The 19996-nt window shown below is 35.5% G+C and overlaps 1 protein-coding gene across 1 annotated transcript in view; it reads right to left on the bottom strand.

The window, feature by feature from the left end:
• The window catches only part of KNTC1 (kinetochore associated 1), a 36594-nt gene extending 16660 nt beyond the window's left edge, over positions 1 to 19934 (bottom strand). Inside the window, exons 1-38 of the mRNA XM_065692623.1 lie at positions 19807 to 19934; positions 19330 to 19467; positions 19105 to 19225; positions 18567 to 18682; positions 18168 to 18240; positions 17149 to 17226; positions 16608 to 16642; positions 16272 to 16382; positions 15391 to 15484; positions 14987 to 15039; positions 14599 to 14711; positions 13861 to 13915; positions 13523 to 13621; positions 12830 to 12873; positions 12653 to 12718; positions 12490 to 12565; positions 11760 to 11885; positions 11576 to 11665; positions 10970 to 11035; positions 10802 to 10863; positions 10302 to 10413; positions 9432 to 9575; positions 9183 to 9239; positions 8999 to 9100; positions 8372 to 8488; positions 7737 to 7880; positions 7431 to 7529; positions 6900 to 7003; positions 6628 to 6733; positions 5981 to 6115; positions 5043 to 5162; positions 4319 to 4388; positions 4175 to 4242; positions 3317 to 3609; positions 2524 to 2696; positions 2238 to 2335; positions 1325 to 1466; positions 330 to 386 (exon numbers count right to left, since the gene is read on the bottom strand). Coding sequence (XP_065548695.1) covers positions 330 to 386; positions 1325 to 1466; positions 2238 to 2335; positions 2524 to 2696; positions 3317 to 3609; positions 4175 to 4242; positions 4319 to 4388; positions 5043 to 5162; positions 5981 to 6115; positions 6628 to 6733; positions 6900 to 7003; positions 7431 to 7529; positions 7737 to 7880; positions 8372 to 8488; positions 8999 to 9100; positions 9183 to 9239; positions 9432 to 9575; positions 10302 to 10413; positions 10802 to 10863; positions 10970 to 11035; positions 11576 to 11665; positions 11760 to 11885; positions 12490 to 12565; positions 12653 to 12718; positions 12830 to 12873; positions 13523 to 13621; positions 13861 to 13915; positions 14599 to 14711; positions 14987 to 15039; positions 15391 to 15484; positions 16272 to 16382; positions 16608 to 16642; positions 17149 to 17226; positions 18168 to 18240; positions 18567 to 18682; positions 19105 to 19225; positions 19330 to 19461 — 3751 coding nt within the window. The 5' untranslated portion in view covers positions 19462 to 19467; positions 19807 to 19934. The remainder of the gene's footprint in view (positions 1 to 329; positions 387 to 1324; positions 1467 to 2237; positions 2336 to 2523; positions 2697 to 3316; positions 3610 to 4174; positions 4243 to 4318; positions 4389 to 5042; positions 5163 to 5980; positions 6116 to 6627; positions 6734 to 6899; positions 7004 to 7430; positions 7530 to 7736; positions 7881 to 8371; positions 8489 to 8998; positions 9101 to 9182; positions 9240 to 9431; positions 9576 to 10301; positions 10414 to 10801; positions 10864 to 10969; positions 11036 to 11575; positions 11666 to 11759; positions 11886 to 12489; positions 12566 to 12652; positions 12719 to 12829; positions 12874 to 13522; positions 13622 to 13860; positions 13916 to 14598; positions 14712 to 14986; positions 15040 to 15390; positions 15485 to 16271; positions 16383 to 16607; positions 16643 to 17148; positions 17227 to 18167; positions 18241 to 18566; positions 18683 to 19104; positions 19226 to 19329; positions 19468 to 19806) is intronic.
• Between the last annotated feature and the right edge of the window lie 62 nt (positions 19935 to 19996).

Raw genomic sequence — 19996 nt, 5'->3', positions numbered from 1 at the left:
CCTATTTTAGTCCTAAACCCAGAACCTGGTCATCTCCTTGGAAAGCCTCTAGCGGATTCTAGCTCACAGTGGGAGAACTTCTGTACTGAAATACAGGCTTTGACAACATGCCCAGAATCACATGGCTGAAGGGTAGCAATTACCATCCAAATTTGTGTCTTCTGTGCTGAACCCACTGTACCCTAGAATATGGCTTTAAGTGGACATCTAGGCACTCATTTAAAAATAATGATTTTAGTCATGCTTGTGTAGGTTTAATTAATTTAAACCTCATGTTTTCTAATGTTCTGATTTATACTTCTAGTGGGGTGAATCTGCCATTGCAATACCTTTAATAAATGCGCAGTTGGCCAGGCTTATAGAGTCCAGAGGATATAGTTTGTTCTCTGAAAGACAGACAAAAACACGTAAGCAGTGTGCAGAGATCTCAGCAACACTATGAAAGTCTGAAAGTGCCTTAAAAGTACTTCAGAGGCAGTACGTAAGCACCAGGACTGCATTTTTAACTGTGCCTGACTAGATGTTTTTTAAGAGGGAACATCTTTTCAAAAGCACAAAGGAACATAAACTAACAGTTTTCAGTAACTACTTTGTGTTTAAATGCCTTTGTCTTGATGAGACAGTCAACGTAAACAATCTGTGAAGGTAATAAATCTATCCAAATCAAATAAGCATATCATTTATAGGTGGATTTAGCATTGTGCAACACTTTGCAATTACATGCTTTTTAATATATGTTAGGAAAGAAAGCATTTACATCAAGAAGTATTGAAATTAAATAATTATCAAATACTGAGTGCTTCTTTTAGAGAAACAAAAATGTCTTTTTTCAGCACAGAATCATAGAATAGTTAGGGTTGGAAAGGACCTTAAGATCATCTAGTTCCAACCCCCATTCACAACATTGTAGAGTTCTGTTCATAATACTTGAAATTTTCAGAGTTGTGTGTATCTACAATGGCATATAATACAAGAACCATCATTTTAGGTTAGGATGAAATTAATCTTGACAGAATTCTGTCTCCATTACTGGCTACCAGGTAGTGCCTTCTCAGATCTTAAGAACAGGGCAAGTTTATAATAACACTTCTTCAGAGCATTTTCCACATCTTCAGCTTTCAGTCATCCAGATTCTTCCTGAACCAGAACAAAACCGATCACCATTTCTATACCCACCCCAATGGATGTTTCTTCCACGAGTTTGTCTGAGATTTCTGAATTGATAATTCTCACACATGTGCTGAATTATTTATATTCCTAGGTAAAAAAATCAGTATGAAATACGGATTTTATATTGACTCAATGTTTAGGAAAGCAAGTTTACCACAAACAGGCAGAAGAGAAGAAATAGTTTCATATGCAACTGGTAGAGCTATCTGTGGATCAAGAACTATTCCATCTTCATTAAAGAAGTCATTGTAAGTCCACTCTTCATAAGGATCTTTATCTCCTCCAAAAGATGTCGTCTAAATAAGAACATTGATGAAAACACACACAGTAAAAAGAACAGCTAGTAAGGCTACTAACAAACTAAATGCTGCAAAAGATTCCAGTTTTCAAGTATACGAATAGAACAAGATCTTCTATTTGAAAAACGATTTTACTCCACTACTTTTTTTTAAATGATCAGTAGCATTTCCTACTTAGAATGGCCACATTTCTTTTTGATGTTGTCGTTATTTAGTTGTGCACCCAAAATGCATTCTTAATTTAATGGAGGCTTTCAGAAACCTTCTTGGCCAAATATTATAAGCAAACATTTTTCAAATGGATCATTTTCCTAGAAAAATAACATTCAGTGCATAAATACACTTGCCCAGCCACTTTGATCTATACACTGGAAGAGACCATTCATTTCAAGTAGCCTAAAGCACTGCAGGACCAGCCAGCTCTCCAGCAGTCCTGGCAGCAGCTAATGAATAAAATCACTGGTACTGTCAGTCACATTAGTGGGATTTATTATACTGAAATGTAAGTGAAAAATGCTACTTGTGACACAGCTGCACTGCTTCTAGTACTCAAATCAATTCACTCTTTACGCTGAAGTACACACATATTCAAGGAAATTTTTATTTATGGAGCTGTGGGTTGGGTGTTTTTGTGGTGGTTGTTTGCTTTTTAAATAAGCCCATTAAATACTGCTGGAGAAATGGGAGAAAAAAAACATATGCCGAGTGAACACTATTCAGACACTCAAGACATTCTGTATGTTAAAAAAATATGTTAGGAGAAAATACCTTTGCTGTAAATCCATAGTTTTCTATTTGGCACTGTCTGTAAATTTCCTTGGCAGCCAAAGTATATTTACATAGTTCCAGAGAATCTAATAGTAAATCTGTACAAAGATTTAAGATCATTAACACGCTGTGAATAGAAGGTTCGTATGTCTAATAAAAATGAAACATGTTTTTGCAGCACCTGCTTTTAAAGGGGCATATACAGAAATTCACTTTGGGTTCAGGTTTATTAAATATTGCTTGGAAAGTTGCATTTCCATCATGAACACAAATAAATGGTAATTACCTGGACTACATATTGTAGATGCTTGGCAAGCCATCTCATAGATCACTGCTGGAAGATTCATGTCATTAGGAGTGATCATTGGGACATCAGCTCCTAACATATGACAAAGCCTTTGACAGGCTGAAAACAGCAGCTTCCCTGTTTCTTCATTAGAGTGACTTTCATAGAACTCCCTATTAGAAAAATAGAACTTAGAGAAAATAGTCCTTAGGGCTTTTATTTAAGGCCACATTCTGTTCTAATGATTTAATTCTCTTTTACCTATTTTACCTATATGGCTCACTGCAACTAAAACTTCTGTGACTGAAGTGAAAAAATACAATTGAGCTTAACTTGAAAAGATATTGCTAAAGCACATAGAACATGTTAAAAAATATATTGAACATTTTCATCTGATCTCTTTTGGGGGAGGTGGTAGTAAGTTAAGTTACCTGACAATCTAAGCATGAGGCAGAGACCAGCTAGAAACCGTGACCTGGTACGTACAATCAGTGTACAATAGTTTTCTTCTGTCTATGTAAGATGACAAGTTCTCATAGTGGTTATTTAATATTGTGTCTAACTTAACTCTTTTTACTTAGTTAGTATGTTATGGCAAAAAAGAAAGGCAATTTTGACAGCAAAAACCTCTATGCTCAGCCTCTTGCTTAAACACTCATTTAAAAAAACCTAAACTAAACCAAACCAAACTCCCCTTTCCTCTGCTCTCCATCTACTTACTTCTGCAAGATATCAATAATAGCACAGAAAAGCCCATGAGAAGGTGTAACCTTAAAAAGCTCTGCAATTTTACCTGCATATTTTTACAGCCTCTTCAACTTTTCCAGCATCCAGTGCTCTCCAGACCAGTTTTTCTCCCAGTTCTTGCTCTGACCTCTGCAGGAGCAGAGCCAGTTTATACAGCCTTGATTGAGTAGAGCGGTTCTTGCTTTTACCATCTTCTGAACTACAATTCACTGTTTGTGCTTTTCTAGACTTTGACAGAGATCTGTCAGTCTCATAAGCTTTAAAGTGATTCTCAAGAAGCTCAGACATCAGTGAAGGATTCCTAAATTCTTCAACTGAAAGAAAGATATCAAAATCTTCCTGCAACAAAAAAGATTATATATTTGTATTCACATGACTTCCTTTAAAAATGTTAGCTTTTTTGTGTAAAAATGGTTTTATTTCCTGTTTCATTCGTAGAGGAATACATTCGGTACAAAGTTGACTTTACCAGTTTCTGACAATTACTGATTCATGTAATGAATGAGAGAATTGTGCTAGGCAGTAGGTAAGCAAAATAACAAAACCTGAAGGCTACTGCATGCTCAAATGCTGTATTAAACAGTTTAAGTTTACAAACCATAATAGTATCTCAGTAAATATTCCATTACGCTATCATGGGCTCTTTGAACTCTCAGCAATTAAGAATTTGGGAGAGTATCTAATTTATTTGGTTTAAATGGACAACTGAGTTCTAGTAATTGGGAACTTTCCCAGGCACTACTGAAATTGGTATATTAGCCTCAGAATCTCTTTGAGCTCAACAATAAAAACAACCTTGGCATATAAGTTGTAAATATGATAAATTTTTAATATCATCCATGTTATAAGAACAATTGGAATAACTACAGTAAATTAAAAGCAGTTTGAAACTAAAGATACTTACCTGCAGGGTTGCAAGTGTTTCAAACATTCTTAGGTTTGCTTCACATTCGTCTTTCTTCAGAGGATTGTCTGTAGGAGGAGAAAACCAATTACTTCCAGACTCCATTTACAAAGGGAATGTAAGACTTTTTAAGTTGTAGCTTACCTTTTTGAATGCCGAACAGGAATTTAAGGACTTCCGCAAGTGTCTTAGTCATAAACATCTGTGTTCTGTGCTGTGGGAAGGGAAGAGGTTCATGTTTTGTTCTGTCAAAATGTTGCCAGTAACAGACAGTGACCTTCAGGCTTCCACTTTGTTAAAATACTATGCAATGCTCTACAAACATCTTAAGCAACAATTATCAAGTCTAAGTTACAAGCAGTTGAAAAGCAAGGGAACAGAAAGTTACTGTACATAGGCATCCTTTACAGAAATAAGTGTTTTATGGCTGTAATATGTATGTTCTCCACAGTCTGTTAGGCCTCACTGGAGTATTGAAAATATCCACCCTTCTCCCTTTGTTCTTGCTTCCCTTGCCCAGAATGACTTGCTAAAACAACTGTTAGCAAAAATATGGGGGACTAGAGGTATAATAATGCAGCAGGGTTTATGAATTATGGATTGAATTCAGGTGGCCATGCCACTGTGTGGAGATGCCTTTAAAAATAACAAAAAAAAAAATTATATAGTTTATAAAATCCAAGTAAACTCAAGAGGCTTCAAAGTGACCTAGTCCAACCTTTTGCTCAAAGTAGGATCAGCTCATCATTCCTTTTTGCTGGAAAACAGAGGGTTTGACTGGCATCCCAAACCTTTTTTAAGCATCTAGTTAAGAAGATTATTTAGAATAACTTGTGCACACACTTCACAATGTGAAATGACTCAGTACCTCTTCAGCATTATCTGCTTTATTCTGCAATACCAGTATTCCCCATAGAGCCAATCTCTCTGCAACTTCCTCAGCTTCAGCAAGAGTCAGAGATTTTAACAAAGTCAGAGATTCCTCTTCCTGAGGAGAGAAAGAAAAGAACAGAACAAACAAAAAGTAAGCCAGAAATAATCAAAAGAAAGGTATTTGCTTTTGGAAAAACTAAGTTATATGTATGCCTTTGCTTTGACACAATGGTTATGATTATCAATAATACCAGGTGCAAATAAGGGAGAACAAACGTTAACATGAAAACACTATTTTGCAGGGGAGTTAATCTGGTTCCTTTAATCAAAAAGCCTCCTTCTCTTCAGGTCAAAATGATTCCAATAACATAACTGGGGACCAACACAGGGTATAAAGGTAATCACACCTAGTATAATGTAGGAAGCTAAGTTAAATGTTCCTAGTTAGGATATCAATGTAATTCAACACTGTCACAAGATGAACATTTAGGCGCTCTCAGTATTAAAGGGGCAGGTCTGTACTCCTCTGGGGTGCTGTTGCCCTCGAAGAAAGCATTTCTCAGAAGAAAGAATATTCCCCCCCCCCCCCCTTTTTTTTTTTTTTGAAAACAAAGCAACTTGCCCTAAAGCAACTCTGGCAAAACCAGTATGTGAAAACATGTAGACACTTCAATTCCAAACTTATATATTGTGGGTCATAATTTTCATCTTTTGCCACAAAAGAAGGATGGCTCATGATGTTTAAAACTCTGACACAGGTCTTATTTTCAATGTTAAGTGTAGGCTGGTGTGTGTACAATTAACAGAATTGCAATAAAAAGAGAAAATTTTAGAAGTTGTAAGATGCCAAAAAGTAGTACAGGTTGTCCCTGTTTTGACAATAGGCCTCAGTGTTTTTAAATTGAGATGAACTGACATGAAGTATTTTAGTACCCTTTCTCTGTCAATCAGGTCTATCATCCTCAGAATGTAGACTTCAACAGTGGGCAGCATGTATGCTGCTACAATTTTCAAAGCATCCTCCAAACAAGTAGGGGTATCTTGTTTAAGAATGTATTTTGCTAGTCTCTGCAAGAAGAGAACAAATATGGGCATTAGTTTGTTGATGTACAGGATAACAAAGGAGTTCATTTACACACACTGCTTCTGCATTGTCATTGTATCGCTTGTACCAAGTAAGCTACCTAGAAGCTTAAAACTTTTATCTAGACAAAACTTGACTAGATCATAACTGGGAGAAGATAAGGCTTGGGGAAGAGAATTATCCTGGGAACTCTCACCATTCAGGGAGCTCAACAGGATGGAAGTAAACTTTTGAAGAAATACTTATGGGTTTTTATTATCAGTGCTCTACTAATCAGGTTGGGCTAAACTAATCAGCTAATTCTTAAAAAAAGAGTGGGCTTTCAGGAAAAAAATGTGTCCCAACAGGACAAGAGAAAATGGATATTGATAACAAGTGGAAGCTATCAGCTGCTAAGACTTTTTAAAAGCCTGGCTTCTAATACCCCATTAAAATACATGCAGATAAGCACAGAGAATTTTGTTTAATAGAGGTAAGAGTAATGCTGATGACTTACCATTATCATCTGCTTGTCCTTTAAAAGATTGGTATCTCTTATCCCATAGGCTCTCAAAAGCTTCTTCATCTCCATCAAGCGGTAACTTTCCTGCAGTAACTTTACTCTATGGACAAATCAGACTATTACTAATTAACTACCTACAGCTGTGTGATTTAATCATCGTCTTACGTCTGATACACAGTATTTCCCCTCCATCCTCCCTCCAAATACCAGAAGCCTAATTGAGAGTACACACAAATCCAAGGTGAAGACTGTGGGTGCTGCCTTACTTGACATGATTCATTTCCAAATGCTGTTTCACCAGCTGCTCCACTGCTGCACTCCACGGTACCATAGCACCATGCATTATCTGTAGAACTGCATCAAATTTCAGCTATAGAAGGAACATAAAAAGCTTATGTTTCAAAATAAGTTAACAAGGTATTCTGTTGAATTACTATTCCCATGTGATTGATTTGTTTAGGCAAGCAGTTTATTTCTTTGCTCATTTCCACTTTGCAGAAAGGGCTTTAATTATCATAATATGATGTGTCAAGTTAGATTAAAAAAATCTTCATAGTAGTTAACAACACTGTAGAGCTTTCATGTATTTGAAAGCTGGTGAGTTTTCCATGTGCTGACATCAAAACTACAATTAAATTCTTAGAGAACTTCACATGGGAGATTACTAAAATAGAATAAAAATATTATTTGCTCCTCCTCATGCAAAAATGCACTAGTGTGCTTATGTAAAAATGATCTGTTTCAGTCTGAACTGATGTGTCAGAGCCAATGATGCCTATTTCATAAAATATACTTACATCTGTGTCAGAGATACAGTCAATGACAGCCATTGCCTTTGCCTCCCATGCAGTTTCGAATACTGAAGTAGATCGTGTACGACAGCGTTCTAGCAAATCCTGTATATTTTGATAAAGATTATTAGTATATTTGAGTTCAGAAGAGATAAGATTCTCTTAAAATACAAAAATAGTAACTATCAGTAAGTTCATTGAAAGGAGTAAGCTGGTCCTGAAATTCAAGTGTAAACAAAAATGGCTAGCAGATTTGTTTTCAGCTTACTCCTGCTTAAATAACTTCCCTCAAAAGGAAGGGAATCTGGATACCTTTATATACTGGAGAAGCAGTTCATCCTTTTGTAGATTATGTTCACACAGGTAGGGTTTTATAAACTTCTCCAAAATGGATGGAACAAGCTCTGGTGCCAATATTTTATCAAACATGCGAAACACAATAGTAGTTGCATTTTCCTGGGCAGCAAGTGGAACAGTGCCATGTTAGAACATCACATATTAAAGGACCATGTACTAACATCTCTAAGAAATAATTCAACATCCAGCATTTACTGAAATCAGTTGAATGATTTAAAGAACTAGCATCCCTCTTTAGCTCAAATAAAAGCTTTCTTAAAACCCCTTATTGTTCCGTTGTAGCTCTGATTTCTCATTTGCTAATGCTTGCTCCATGATACATGGCCTGTAATTTAGAGCAAATCATGGAGTTTAAGTCATACTTTTTCATAGTATCTTATCTCATTATATATTTATACCCACAGTTGAAACAAAATTTCTAACAACCATAACATATCAAATAGTCCTAGTGGTTTATGAATACAAGTTTATCCAAGCAATCCATCAGAAGCTTTAAATACTCCAACTTTAAATTGCATGCTACAAGATTTTTCTCCTTCCCAAAACAATCCACTACTTAAGAGCACATTTGGAAGTGTCTACAGAATTACCTTTTCAAAATCGGAGAGTGCCAGCCTGCAGTTGTATTTTCTGTACAGATTTATTAGTTCTTGCAAATCATTTACCAGCTTCTTTAACCTATGCACCTCTTCACAGTCAACACATCTCTGAAAGTGTTTAGAAGTGACATGTTAAAAGAATTGCTACAATCTTCAAGATCATTACATTACTATTAACATAGAATATCAATGTTTCCAGTGTTTAAAATGCACAGCTGGTTAGCTTTTAGTTTTTCTTTCTCCACTTTCTTACTACTACTCTTAGAAATGCTAGTACACCTAGAATACATAACATACACAATTTGATTATGGTTGCACAGATTCAGTATTCACAAACTCACAGCTGGTTGATTTTAATACCTGTTTCTCCAGACTGTAACACATGGTGATTGCAATTAAGTTACTAAAAATTTTAATGGGGAGAAGACATGTTTCTTATGTAAGTTTTTTAATATTTAAACTCAAGAAGATTGGAAAGAAATTCTTTCCTGCTGTGGAATTAAATCAATCTTCACCAAAACCAATAGTGACCTAAGTATCATCCACTCCAACTCTAGCGCAGAGCATACATTCTGAAATCTCTTAGTAGGAATTCCTTGTATTTGCTACATTTCTTACCAAAACAGTCCAGTGGCCAGAAATTGTCAGTCCCATTTCACCTGGATTTCTACTTGTAAAAAAAACCTCTGCCATTTGGAGTCCATTTTCTGGCCAATTTGCCTGTCCAAAATAATTGATATTAGCAAACTATATCATACATAAAGAAATAAGAGACATGCAAAGTGTCTGCAGAATGACTTACCTTATCAGTTAATTCAAGGTTTCGAGCGCCTTGTTCCAGCCATTTTGCTAATATTTTCTGAAAAGACCACAGTTATAAGTAAAGCTGTACTATCGATCAAAGCAAAATTTGTCATTTGAATTTTGTTTTAAAAGAAATAACTTAAAATCTAAACTGTAGCTAAAAGAATCCCTTTAAAAAAGAGGAACAAAGTTTTGGCATTCAAAAATAAAAGTCTTAGGTTTAACTATAAAATTATCTCAGTCTTACCTGTCCCTTTGGCACTACTCTTCTTAAGAAAGGGATCACAACATTTTTAAGCCACAAACATAGTTCCTTCAAAGGAACAGTGAAATGGATGGCATTAATCAAGTTCTCCAGCATTTTTTCATTGAAGCTGCTTTCAAAATCTGCCTAAAATATTAAAACCAGAACAATTTCAGATATAGGGAGTTATTTGTTTTATCTGATATTTAGTAAAGCTGTTTCGTTAACAGGAAGATGTGATAGATTTCAAAAATACAAAGAGAAAAATCTTAGTAATCATAGACAGGAGCTAAAAGAAATAAAATAGCCCTATTCAGAATAACTAGAGCTTGGTCTTCTTACACAAGGCAACTGAAGCAATTTCTTTGCAAGTTACTCTGGCAGGATCATGTCCTATTACTTTAGCACTTGTTCTATAGTTCTGACCTGAAAGTCCTGCACTAAAGAATATAATAGCCCATAGCCATTATTATGAATGTGGCATTCAGAGTAAGGAGTCTATATGATTATTTTTAAAGGATTTTAAGGTAGTCAGCAAATGTCCACTTAAAACTTGAGAGCTGTGCTTGCAATAATGTGAATGGAAGATTACAACCCCCACAAAATAAATTAAAGAACTGTCATCCTTCAGACCTAGAAATATGCATTCTGACATCAGAAATACCAGTTTATTCCTAAATCAATAAGTTCAGCCTTCTAAGGAGCTAGCTGAACAGGTAATCATTATGGTAACAGATGAGATTCTGACATAAACCTTTGCTTCTTTGAGAAGCAGTTTTGTAATGGCATTGGTCTGATTCTCTTAAATAAAGCTGGAAATTTTGAGACTTAACATCCTCCATAAATACCAAGAAGATGTCTATGCCATCTCACCTGGTGCCTCAGCCAGAGGTACTGTGCACAAGATAAATTTCCTTCATCTAGCTGAGAAAGGATATTTTTGAAAATGTCTTCACTATTCAAGAATTCTGTCCAAGCAATGCCACTAGAAGTAAGAGGAGGGAAAGAAACTCTGTTATGGTTATATGTCAATATTAAAGAAGCTGGGGAGGAGAACCTCAAACCTTTTCTAGCTAGTACTCTTTACTGTAAGAGACAACAGCAATGTTAGACTATGTGCATAAAATCCCAGCTCCTCCTATATGTGTTAAAGAAAAAAACAAAATCTATACATGATAGTCCATGTGCAATAGATAATACATGTTTTCAATATATAGGATGACTCAACCTCTCTGCATTCTCCCTTCTCCGCAGTTGAGAGGGAAGGATTTAAATTTTAATGACTCAAACTAAAAAAATAACACCCCCCCTTACTTTCAGTTACCCTTACAATTAAATTGACTTCAAATCTTAATGCACAAACAGAAACAAACCTGAATTTCTCTAGTCCAAAAGCTCCATAGAAAGTTGTAAGCCTTGCCTGAGCTCTCAATACCTGAATGCAAACAAGTGATTTAAGGTTAGTGTTTGGACAGGCTTTAAAACTCTGCATTGTAATTGCTTATCATACAATACTGTACAGTCAAGAAGTTTGTCCTCACCTCAGTTATGGATACTGGAGCCCCATCAGATGATGGAGCAAAGGTTCTATCATCTTTCTTCAAGATCTGAAACAAAGACATGAAATGGTTTGGCTGACAACTCAGTACATGCAGAACATGCCAAACTGTATTACAAATTTAGTAAAGACAAGAGCCAAAACTTAGTACCTCTTTAAACTGGAGTCTTTATTTTAGAGTATTAGACACTGACTGGATTTCTACATGTATGCAGGACCAGATATCAAACAGAATGAGAGATACATGTTAAGACAGGAAAGACTAAAATAATGAAAACAAAAAAGGTGACATATGTTAAGGTTTTAGTCCTAAAATTAGTATTTAAAAGGTACTTAAAAAGACTACTACTCAAAACAAAAACCTGCTTTCTGATCTGAAAATGAAACTGTAAGCTCTTTTTTGCCCTTAAGCAATAGCAAGAAGACTGGAACAAGCCTTGTTGCTTCATGTTTGGTAACATACAATTTATAATGCATTTACTTTGTGAATGACTGTCACTGGTTTGCAGATGTCTCCCTTTTCAAGTTGTACAGAAGCATAATTGGAATAGACAAGTATAAACAATTCAAAACAAATAAAACCCCTTACTCTGACTTTAGCGTAGTTCAACATTTCTTGAGTGGTTTCATACAGTGGCCATGGAGCATTTATGCAGTAATCCACAACAAACTGGGTATCCTGTTTGCACAAGGAAACAATTGAAATTAGTTCCAAGCTTCTTTATCATTTGAATTATTTAATTAGAGAAAGAGGGTAGAAACAAAAAACATACCTGAATTTTTTGCAGGTTTTCTTTGGCTTCATTCACAAGATCCAGCCAGACCTCGTGACCATAACTCCCAACAGAGGCTGAAGCCAGTTTCTCTAAAATAGTGTTTGCTTTCACTTTATATACAAGCTGTGTAAAAACAAAGAAACAGAGTTTTCAGTCTCATGCAGTTAAGATTTAAGCAGACAGTCTTCAACTGAAAACTCCACATTCGTTCACCATGTTTTTGAGATACAGTATGTCCACATATATTGAATGATTTCATTACAGAAATAGATTATTAGTAACAATTGTGGTGTCTTTTTTTTTTTTAATGTCACCAGCTAACCATTAAAAGAAAACAGAAAAAGGAGAGGGAACATACAAATTTCATTATTTGACTAAATCAATTAATGAAGCCAGACTGTGTTTTAGCAACACCATTTCTTGCTCCTTACAGGGACAAATGTGCCTTCTCCTGATTCAGCAGTGCTCATTTTAATAAGAGGATTTACTTCTGCACCACTTCTCATTGCAAGGTTTGTTAGTTATTGTAAATAAAAACATAGTTCACCATGCAGTCATCTAATTTTGAAATAGTTTCAAGTATAGAGAGTTGCTTTGTAAGGTAACATTCCCCTATATCTGTAATATTTTTAATACTTTCTGTTGGACTACAGGGCAAGAACCTTACCCATAAGTTCAGTTATACTAATTAATGTCCAAAAGTATTTATCAAGAACAGACAACTTACCTCAACATCTAGTCCAAACTGAAGAGCAAAAGTCTCTGCTTCAGTGAATTTGTGCTTATGAAGTAAGCGACTCAGCCTAGGGGTTAAGTGAAGTTTACTACGTAAATAGAAGTGCCAAACCACAGATACATAATAAAAAACAGTGATTGACAGAAATCAGTACCTATTTTCTGGCAAGGCTTCAGTTAAACTTCGCATCACAACAATAGAAACTGGGCCTTCAGAGGGTCTATGGATGAGAGGGAGCTATGAGTTTATCAACTACAAAGCAACTGTATGTAGAAATAATCAGCCATTTTACTATAATAATGATCTAGTAAGAAACAAAACATTATCTTACATCTGATGTTTTTCATGAATTCCTTCCAAGAAGTATATTGTATCCTGTAGTGTGCAATAACAGAGCATTAGGTAAGGGAAATCAGTCATAAGGAAACTTCAATTGTAATGCAGCATTTCTTAATCCAGAAACAAACTACTGCTCTTCTCTGATAAATTTATTGGTTTTTTTAAATAGTTATGTTATTTCCCGGATAGTTTCCACTATTTAAAATTTCTGAGGGACTTAATTGAACACACTGTAACCACTATGTTATCCCAGTTGAATTACAGTTAGGGCACTGTCCCCACGAGTGAATCATCTCAAAATTACACTCTCATTTTGTCCAACCATAAGCAGGTTGCTCTGTACCCATCTTCATATCTTTTAGAATAAATCCCAAATAAATCCAGAGCATTTCTCTACACTAAGAGCATTTAAAACTTTATAGTTTTTAGCTGTAACAGCCACAAGAACAACTGGCAATAGTATTAAATTTTGCAATAGACTGTTCAGTTTACTACATATTGTATCTTTTCCTCCAGCCTTTGGGGACATAATTTAATCTTTGTACCATTATTTAGTTTTTCTGTAGTTTATAGCACAAATTGGTTCTAATCTAAGAGAATAACACTGTATCCTCTGTAATAATTCTACATATTAGGACAATTACATTTCTTTGAAGAGCAACAACAAAAAACCATAGAAACCTACTGTGCCAATCCCACTTTGAACAAGTGAAGAAATGATAGACACTTCCAAAGAATAGAGCTGTTGCATAGTGGGCAATGCAAAAACCATGAGACTTCTCATCTATTAAAAAAAAAGGGGGGAAAACAAACAAGTCACTTTAATTTTTTTCTCTGATGTTTGCAGAATCATTTCTTTATTCTTACAGAGTCAGATGGAAGACACTATTTTCATAGGTTTTTATGATCTCTACATTTGAAAGTTTAATGAAGTTTTAGATGTTGCATCCCTATATAGGCCTATTATTTCAATGAGTGACTGTATAACAGTTGAAGAACAGAGCACAGACAAAGCAGTTATACCTGTTTGTTATCTGGTATTGTCATGACTATCAGTTTAACATTGGCAAGTCCTTGCCTAGGGAACAAGAAAGAGAAAAAAAGAAAGCAAAATTTACTGTATAAATCTTATGTTAAGGCTGTGATTCTCACTTCAGAGTTTAGAAAATTTAGTTCTCCATGGAAACTGCTAGTACATTTTGAAACCCTATAAGTGCACCTAAAAATAAGTCTTTTAGCATTTAGAGGACATACATTTAACTTCTGACATTTTTAAGCTTTTCAAATGGATCTGATTCACAGACTGGCACAGAGCAATGGAAAGAGCCAACAATCTTCTCTTCTAATCTTAACTGCCATTAATTTCTTTTGCATTTTACACACATCTCCAGATTTTGGCTTCTCCATCTGCAGAATGAAGATCTTACTATTTATCTATCCAAAAGACAGACTAGCCTTTTTATATCAGACTTGTAAGCCATATTATATAACTTATTTTAGACAAGCATTTCCTAAATGCTACAGGTTACACGCAAGATTCCTTAGCAGTAACAATAGATAAACCAAGAAAAAGCAGAAAGCAACAAGGTTTTCTTTTCTACAATAAAAAGCTGATGATACCTACAGTGCAATTATTCTGTCCTGCAACTAGAAAGCTTTCAAAGATTTCTAAAAATTCACTACCACAGAAAATCAAGTGTTTGTGGCACGTTTCATGTAACTTTTCAATTTTCATAATTGGTACTATAAAGCTTTACTTACCATATGACTGGCAAAGAATCTGACTCCGTACTTAAAAGAAATTCTTCAATACGTATTAAAGGCCAGTCCCAAATTAGAGTAAGAGAATAAACATCCCACATGCTTAGGATATTCTAGATAAAGGAAAAAAAAAATCAGATATGGATTTACTATTTTCTTCATAGAAGACTTTTTTTTCTGCTTTGTCATTCCATAGCTTTGTCATTCCATTCATAGGAGTAGAATTAAAAAAGCAAGATCAAAAGTCTCTGTAAATATAAACATCTCAATTTTATATAAACTTATTTTAAAGCTATTACTTTAAAAAGTATTTTTAGAAGCTGGTTAAAGAACACTGAAATAAAGACTAAACAGTGAAGTAAAGACTAAACACAGTCATTACACGTACCTCTGTATCCAAAACAAACAGCCGGTTGTCAAGAACTTGAAATTTTGCTGCATCTACAAAACATCCAGTCACATAAATTTAGTATTTTTCTTGAAGTATTTGAAGCAAAAAAAGTATTAAAACGTACAACCAAGTACTGGAAACCTACAGATGTTTAACCTCATGGAAATTCCCAAGACTGTGAAAAGTTTAGCTTAAACAGAATTGCGATTTAGGTATCTAAATTAAACTTAACCATTTTGAGGCACAGTTTGGCTGTCACTTTACAAGAAGTGTTCTACTTGGTATATGCATATTTACTAACAACAGTGACATAACTGAAAATGTCTCAGTATTTTCTTCAATTAAATCTGAATTCTACAATTGCCTACTGAGAACAAAACACAAACCAAACTCTTCTTTACCTTTGATCAGACTTGCATCAGCGAAACTTCGAACAGACACCAAGTTATTGGTAGTGTCTACCTCCCATTTGGAGAGTACATAATCACCTCTACCCTGCGAGTAAAGGCAAAGTAAAATGGGGTTATACATTAGAAACTTGGCCATTGACAGCTGTGTAACTGACCTTTAATTTGCAATGCTGCAAAACCAACTTAAACTTTATTCCTGATGAATGCTGAAGTTCAGTAGAATATATTCAGTTATTTATATTTAATTTACCCTTTTTCCTTTCTCCTTTCAAGACTGACCTTTACTACAGTAATTGTTAGTCAGCACCCCTAAACATTTTTGGGTCTTTGAAGAACATGCCATATTTCAAAATATCCCCTTTCCATTCTCCCAGAGCATAAAACCTGAAATGCACACTGAACCTACTGAGAAAAATCATATTGAATTCAACAGGCTTCAGTCTCTGAACTTGGATTTCTGTTTAATTCATGCTTAAGGGCTTTGTTGAATTGGAACATTAATTGTTACTTTGGCAAGCCTTCATGGAATGTGAGTTTGATTAGAACACTCACAAATTTTGGCTTTGAGTCTGAGCTGAAGGACAAAGTCCTTCAGACTATCTTGCACAGCCTGCAAACACAATTACTAAGGCCATGCAATCAGGGTGAAAATATTTTCCCCCCATCCATCATAAAAGAGCAAGGTACAAGAAATAACTATGGACAGACTGCACAACTCGTAACCTTTAAATTTACAGTGAAGGAAATGAAAGACAAAAAGTCCTAGTGCAAAAAGTTAATTACCGATCAGCTAGAGATAAATTTTGTTGCAGGTCAAAAAACACCATCACTGATCACATAACAATTGCTACAAACACATTCATATTACTTACCCCAACTATCAGATGGATTTTATTCACTGAGTTACTTATCACAAAATTCTGACAGCCAAGGCTGTGATATTCTTCTGTGGAAATGAAAGCTGTCTTTATCTGTCCTTGTAACTTGTGGGGTAGAAGATGAAGGGAAAGCAAACAAAAGGGGAAGGAAAAAAGTTGTTTATACAATCAGTAGATAAAGCCTTGAACTGCTCACTTTTCCATGTATAGAAAACATTATAATCACAATTGAGTGGTAATAATACACTGGTAAGTACTCAGTGAAACATACAAAGTTTTGTTAAACTCTGCACTTAATACCTATGTTACAAGGTACCAGGTTTTTCTTACTTTCTTTGCTGTAATCATATCCATCTTGTCAAGTGCTACATCAAAAAAACAAAACAAAACAAAGAAAATATCAGTTAAATGAACTTTTTCAGAATTGAGAAAAAGCCCCTGAACTTCATCTAGGATAGTTTACTGACTCTGCTGAAAAAACACTTTAGCTGGGTTCTTTGACTGGGTTTATTTCTGAGTTACAGAAAATTAACTAATAACTCTACTTATACAGTATCAAAAGTTTAAATGATTCCTAATATTCTTCAGTACAGCCAAGACTGATTATGTCTTAAAATCCTGATTTCATAGTATTCAGGACTCTCCCTAAAGCAGTGACTCTGAAAAACACAAGCTAAAGGAATTATTGGAGGAATACAACAATAATTTTATTCTAGCATATTGGGGTCCCCTTTAAACCAAACTGAGATCATATAGGAAATCCCAGGTTTGTATCTTATTCCCATTAGAAAAAAATGCATGAAAAAGCTTTTTTTAATACAGCTTTTCGTGCTCAAATGGAAATCTCAAGTGGTTTGTAAGATCATCTTACCTTCTTGTGTTTTAGCAAGCGGAAGACACATAATGCAGAAGAATCCATTGCTTGTGAGAATGAACATGTGATAAACACCTAAAAAAAATTCCAATCCAAATATTTCAAACTTAAGTGTTAAAGAGCAAGTAAAGACACTACTTGCATAAAAGTAAGGCAGCAAAATAACTGACAAAAGAAACTCTGACCAATATATGATTTTTAAACCAAACTGTTGTCACCTTCAACAGAGTAGAATAAGTTTGTACATTTTAGTTTTGTTAGAAATTATGATGTTTGTACGCTTCCATTAGACTGCAAATTCTGTTTTCATGACAAAACTACATTTAAATACATTATATTGTGACAGAACAAGACTGGAAGCTTACAGAACAGGAACTACTAAAATCTGAAGTCTGATAGGAGAGAGAACGAATGCTGCCTTTCTGAGCATTTAGCAGTCTCAAAAGAAAGAGGTATTGAGTTCTGACTGTTTTTTGTTTTCTATGACATTCATAAAATAATTAATGAGCTAAGTATCTTCACAGAAAAGCATTTAGGAAAAACATTTAATGTGTATAGTGCAAAGTAAAGCTGTTTCTGACTACAAAGTCAGATACTGCTACAAACAAACTACTACTATAAAGAGACCCTTTGGAGAGGGACTCTTCACTAGGGACTGTAGTGATAGGACAAGGGGTAATGGGTTAAAACTTACACAGGGGAAGTTTAGATTATATGTAAGGAAGACGTTCTTTACTGTAAGGGTGGTGAGGCACTGGAATGGGTTGCCCAGAGAAGTTGTGAATGCTCCATCCCTGGCGGTGTTCAAGGCCAGGTTGGACAGAGCCTTGGGTGACATGGTTTAGTGTGAGGTGTCCCTGCCCATGGCAGTGTGGGTTGGAACTAGATGATCTTAAGGCCCTTTCCAACCCTAACTATTCTATGATTCTATTCTATGATTCTACTTATTTTGTAGACTCTTTTCCCAGGAGAAAAAAATCACAAAAATAGAGACAAGAGGGGGATCAAATTCTTACCTGCATCTGCATTATCTTTTTCAATAAAGAGATTTAAGTAAGTCCTTTCACTTGAAGATTTTTCAACCAAAATCTAAAAAAGAATCAACAAACAGACTATTAAACTATTCTGTACTTTATTTGTAACAAATGTATTGGAAATACTGATCATCAGTTTAAACTTTAAACTTTTTTCTTTTATGAAGAAATTTAATCTTGTTTACACATGCCATTCCTAAATATATTTTCCTTATTTGTTACTTATGGACACAGAAGAGTCTGTTTGTTTGTTCAAACTAGAAGACATGTTGGAAACACAAGAATGTTTATATTTTTATATTTGGAAAGAAATAAAAATAGCTCAAGAAATTCAGAGAACAAAAGGTTTTTAGCAAAATTGGAATAGAAAAATTACTGTACCTTAGTTAGCAAGGTTTGTTTTGAGGGTATGTGGATAAGGTGGAAATTGCCACTTCTCTCACCAACCACAAGAAATTGTTCTTCTTGACACACACCAACAACATCCACATTAGTATCTGAAAAGTTCCATGGCAAATGTCAATTAAGATCTGTTTTTTATTAATAGGCATTTATATTTGAAACACAGGAATTAGACAGTGCTGGAGATTTCTTCGTAAGTATTTATTTTGATTAAACAAAGTACAGGAAAGGACATAGGGGATTGGGTTTGATAGCCATTATTCCCATTTCAGTAAAAACCTAATGAGTATTCTCATTAAACTGTACAGAAATAGTTATTGTATACAGAAACAGCAATCACTTTTTATTACTTATGTATTTATTATAATACAATACCTAATATAATTACATATTATAATTCCTTTTCCAAGCGAGTTAGATATGGAATATTCTTGCTATATTTTCCTATACAAACCTAACATACATACTCTGAAAGTCAGTTTTAGCTTCCAGTGGAATTCCAAACCAAAGAACTTACCGAACTGAACATGCATCAGGAGAGACTGCCCTGTACTGTCAAGAAGTGCCACTGATGTGTCAACAACAATAATAGTGCCATCCCTTGAGTTGAATGCACACAACTGCGGATTAATGGAGACCTAAGAAGAAAAAGGTCATTAAATATAGTAACTGAAACACCTTAGAAAATATGACAAAGAAGCTCTGGTAATTATTAAGAAAAACACAGCTTTGTGAATTCTACCTTTTCTGAAGATGTGATTTGAAGTAGCGTATTCACTTGATACAACGCAGTTCCACATTCATGTCCTAAACCTACAGGGAGCCACTCGCTCCCCGTGTCATCATTTGTAAGAAGTTCAATATCATTCCACATTTTTACCTACGATAAACATATGAGGAATACGCTGTAAAGCGAAAGCTTTAAAAAAGTTACATGACCACACACAAGTTATTTACTTTATTATTCTATCATGAATAGCGCCTAGGAGGAAGGGCAGTTCAATACGCCTCCTAAAAGCAAGCTGCACGTTTAGGAACTAGTGTCGCAGCAGCAATGTGGCTCCCAGCCCGTGTCCCCAGCGGGCCCGACCAAAGGCAGGACAGGCTCCGTGCCGAGGCTGAAGCGATCCCATGCCGGAGAGCGCTCAGCAGCACGCCGCGGACACCCCTACCACAGCCACCCGCCATCCGCCATCCGCCATCCCCTTCGCCTCCTCACCGCGGCCCCGAGGCCGCTGACACACCACAGCCGGCTCCCTCAGCGGCTTCAGGCTTTCAAATTGGCGGGAACACGGGTGGCGCTACGGTTCGCAGCCTGGGCCAAGCCTCCTCCAAACGCGGACGGCGCCGTTACTTAGACACCGCCTAATCCTTCCCCTCTCCCAGAGCACCCTGCGGCCCCCTCCCTC

This window comes from Lathamus discolor, chromosome 12, assembly GCF_037157495.1.
Source record: "Lathamus discolor isolate bLatDis1 chromosome 12, bLatDis1.hap1, whole genome shotgun sequence".
NCBI lineage: Eukaryota > Metazoa > Chordata > Aves > Psittaciformes > Psittacidae > Lathamus > Lathamus discolor.
This window is presented reverse-complemented; position numbering and strand designations above follow the sequence as displayed.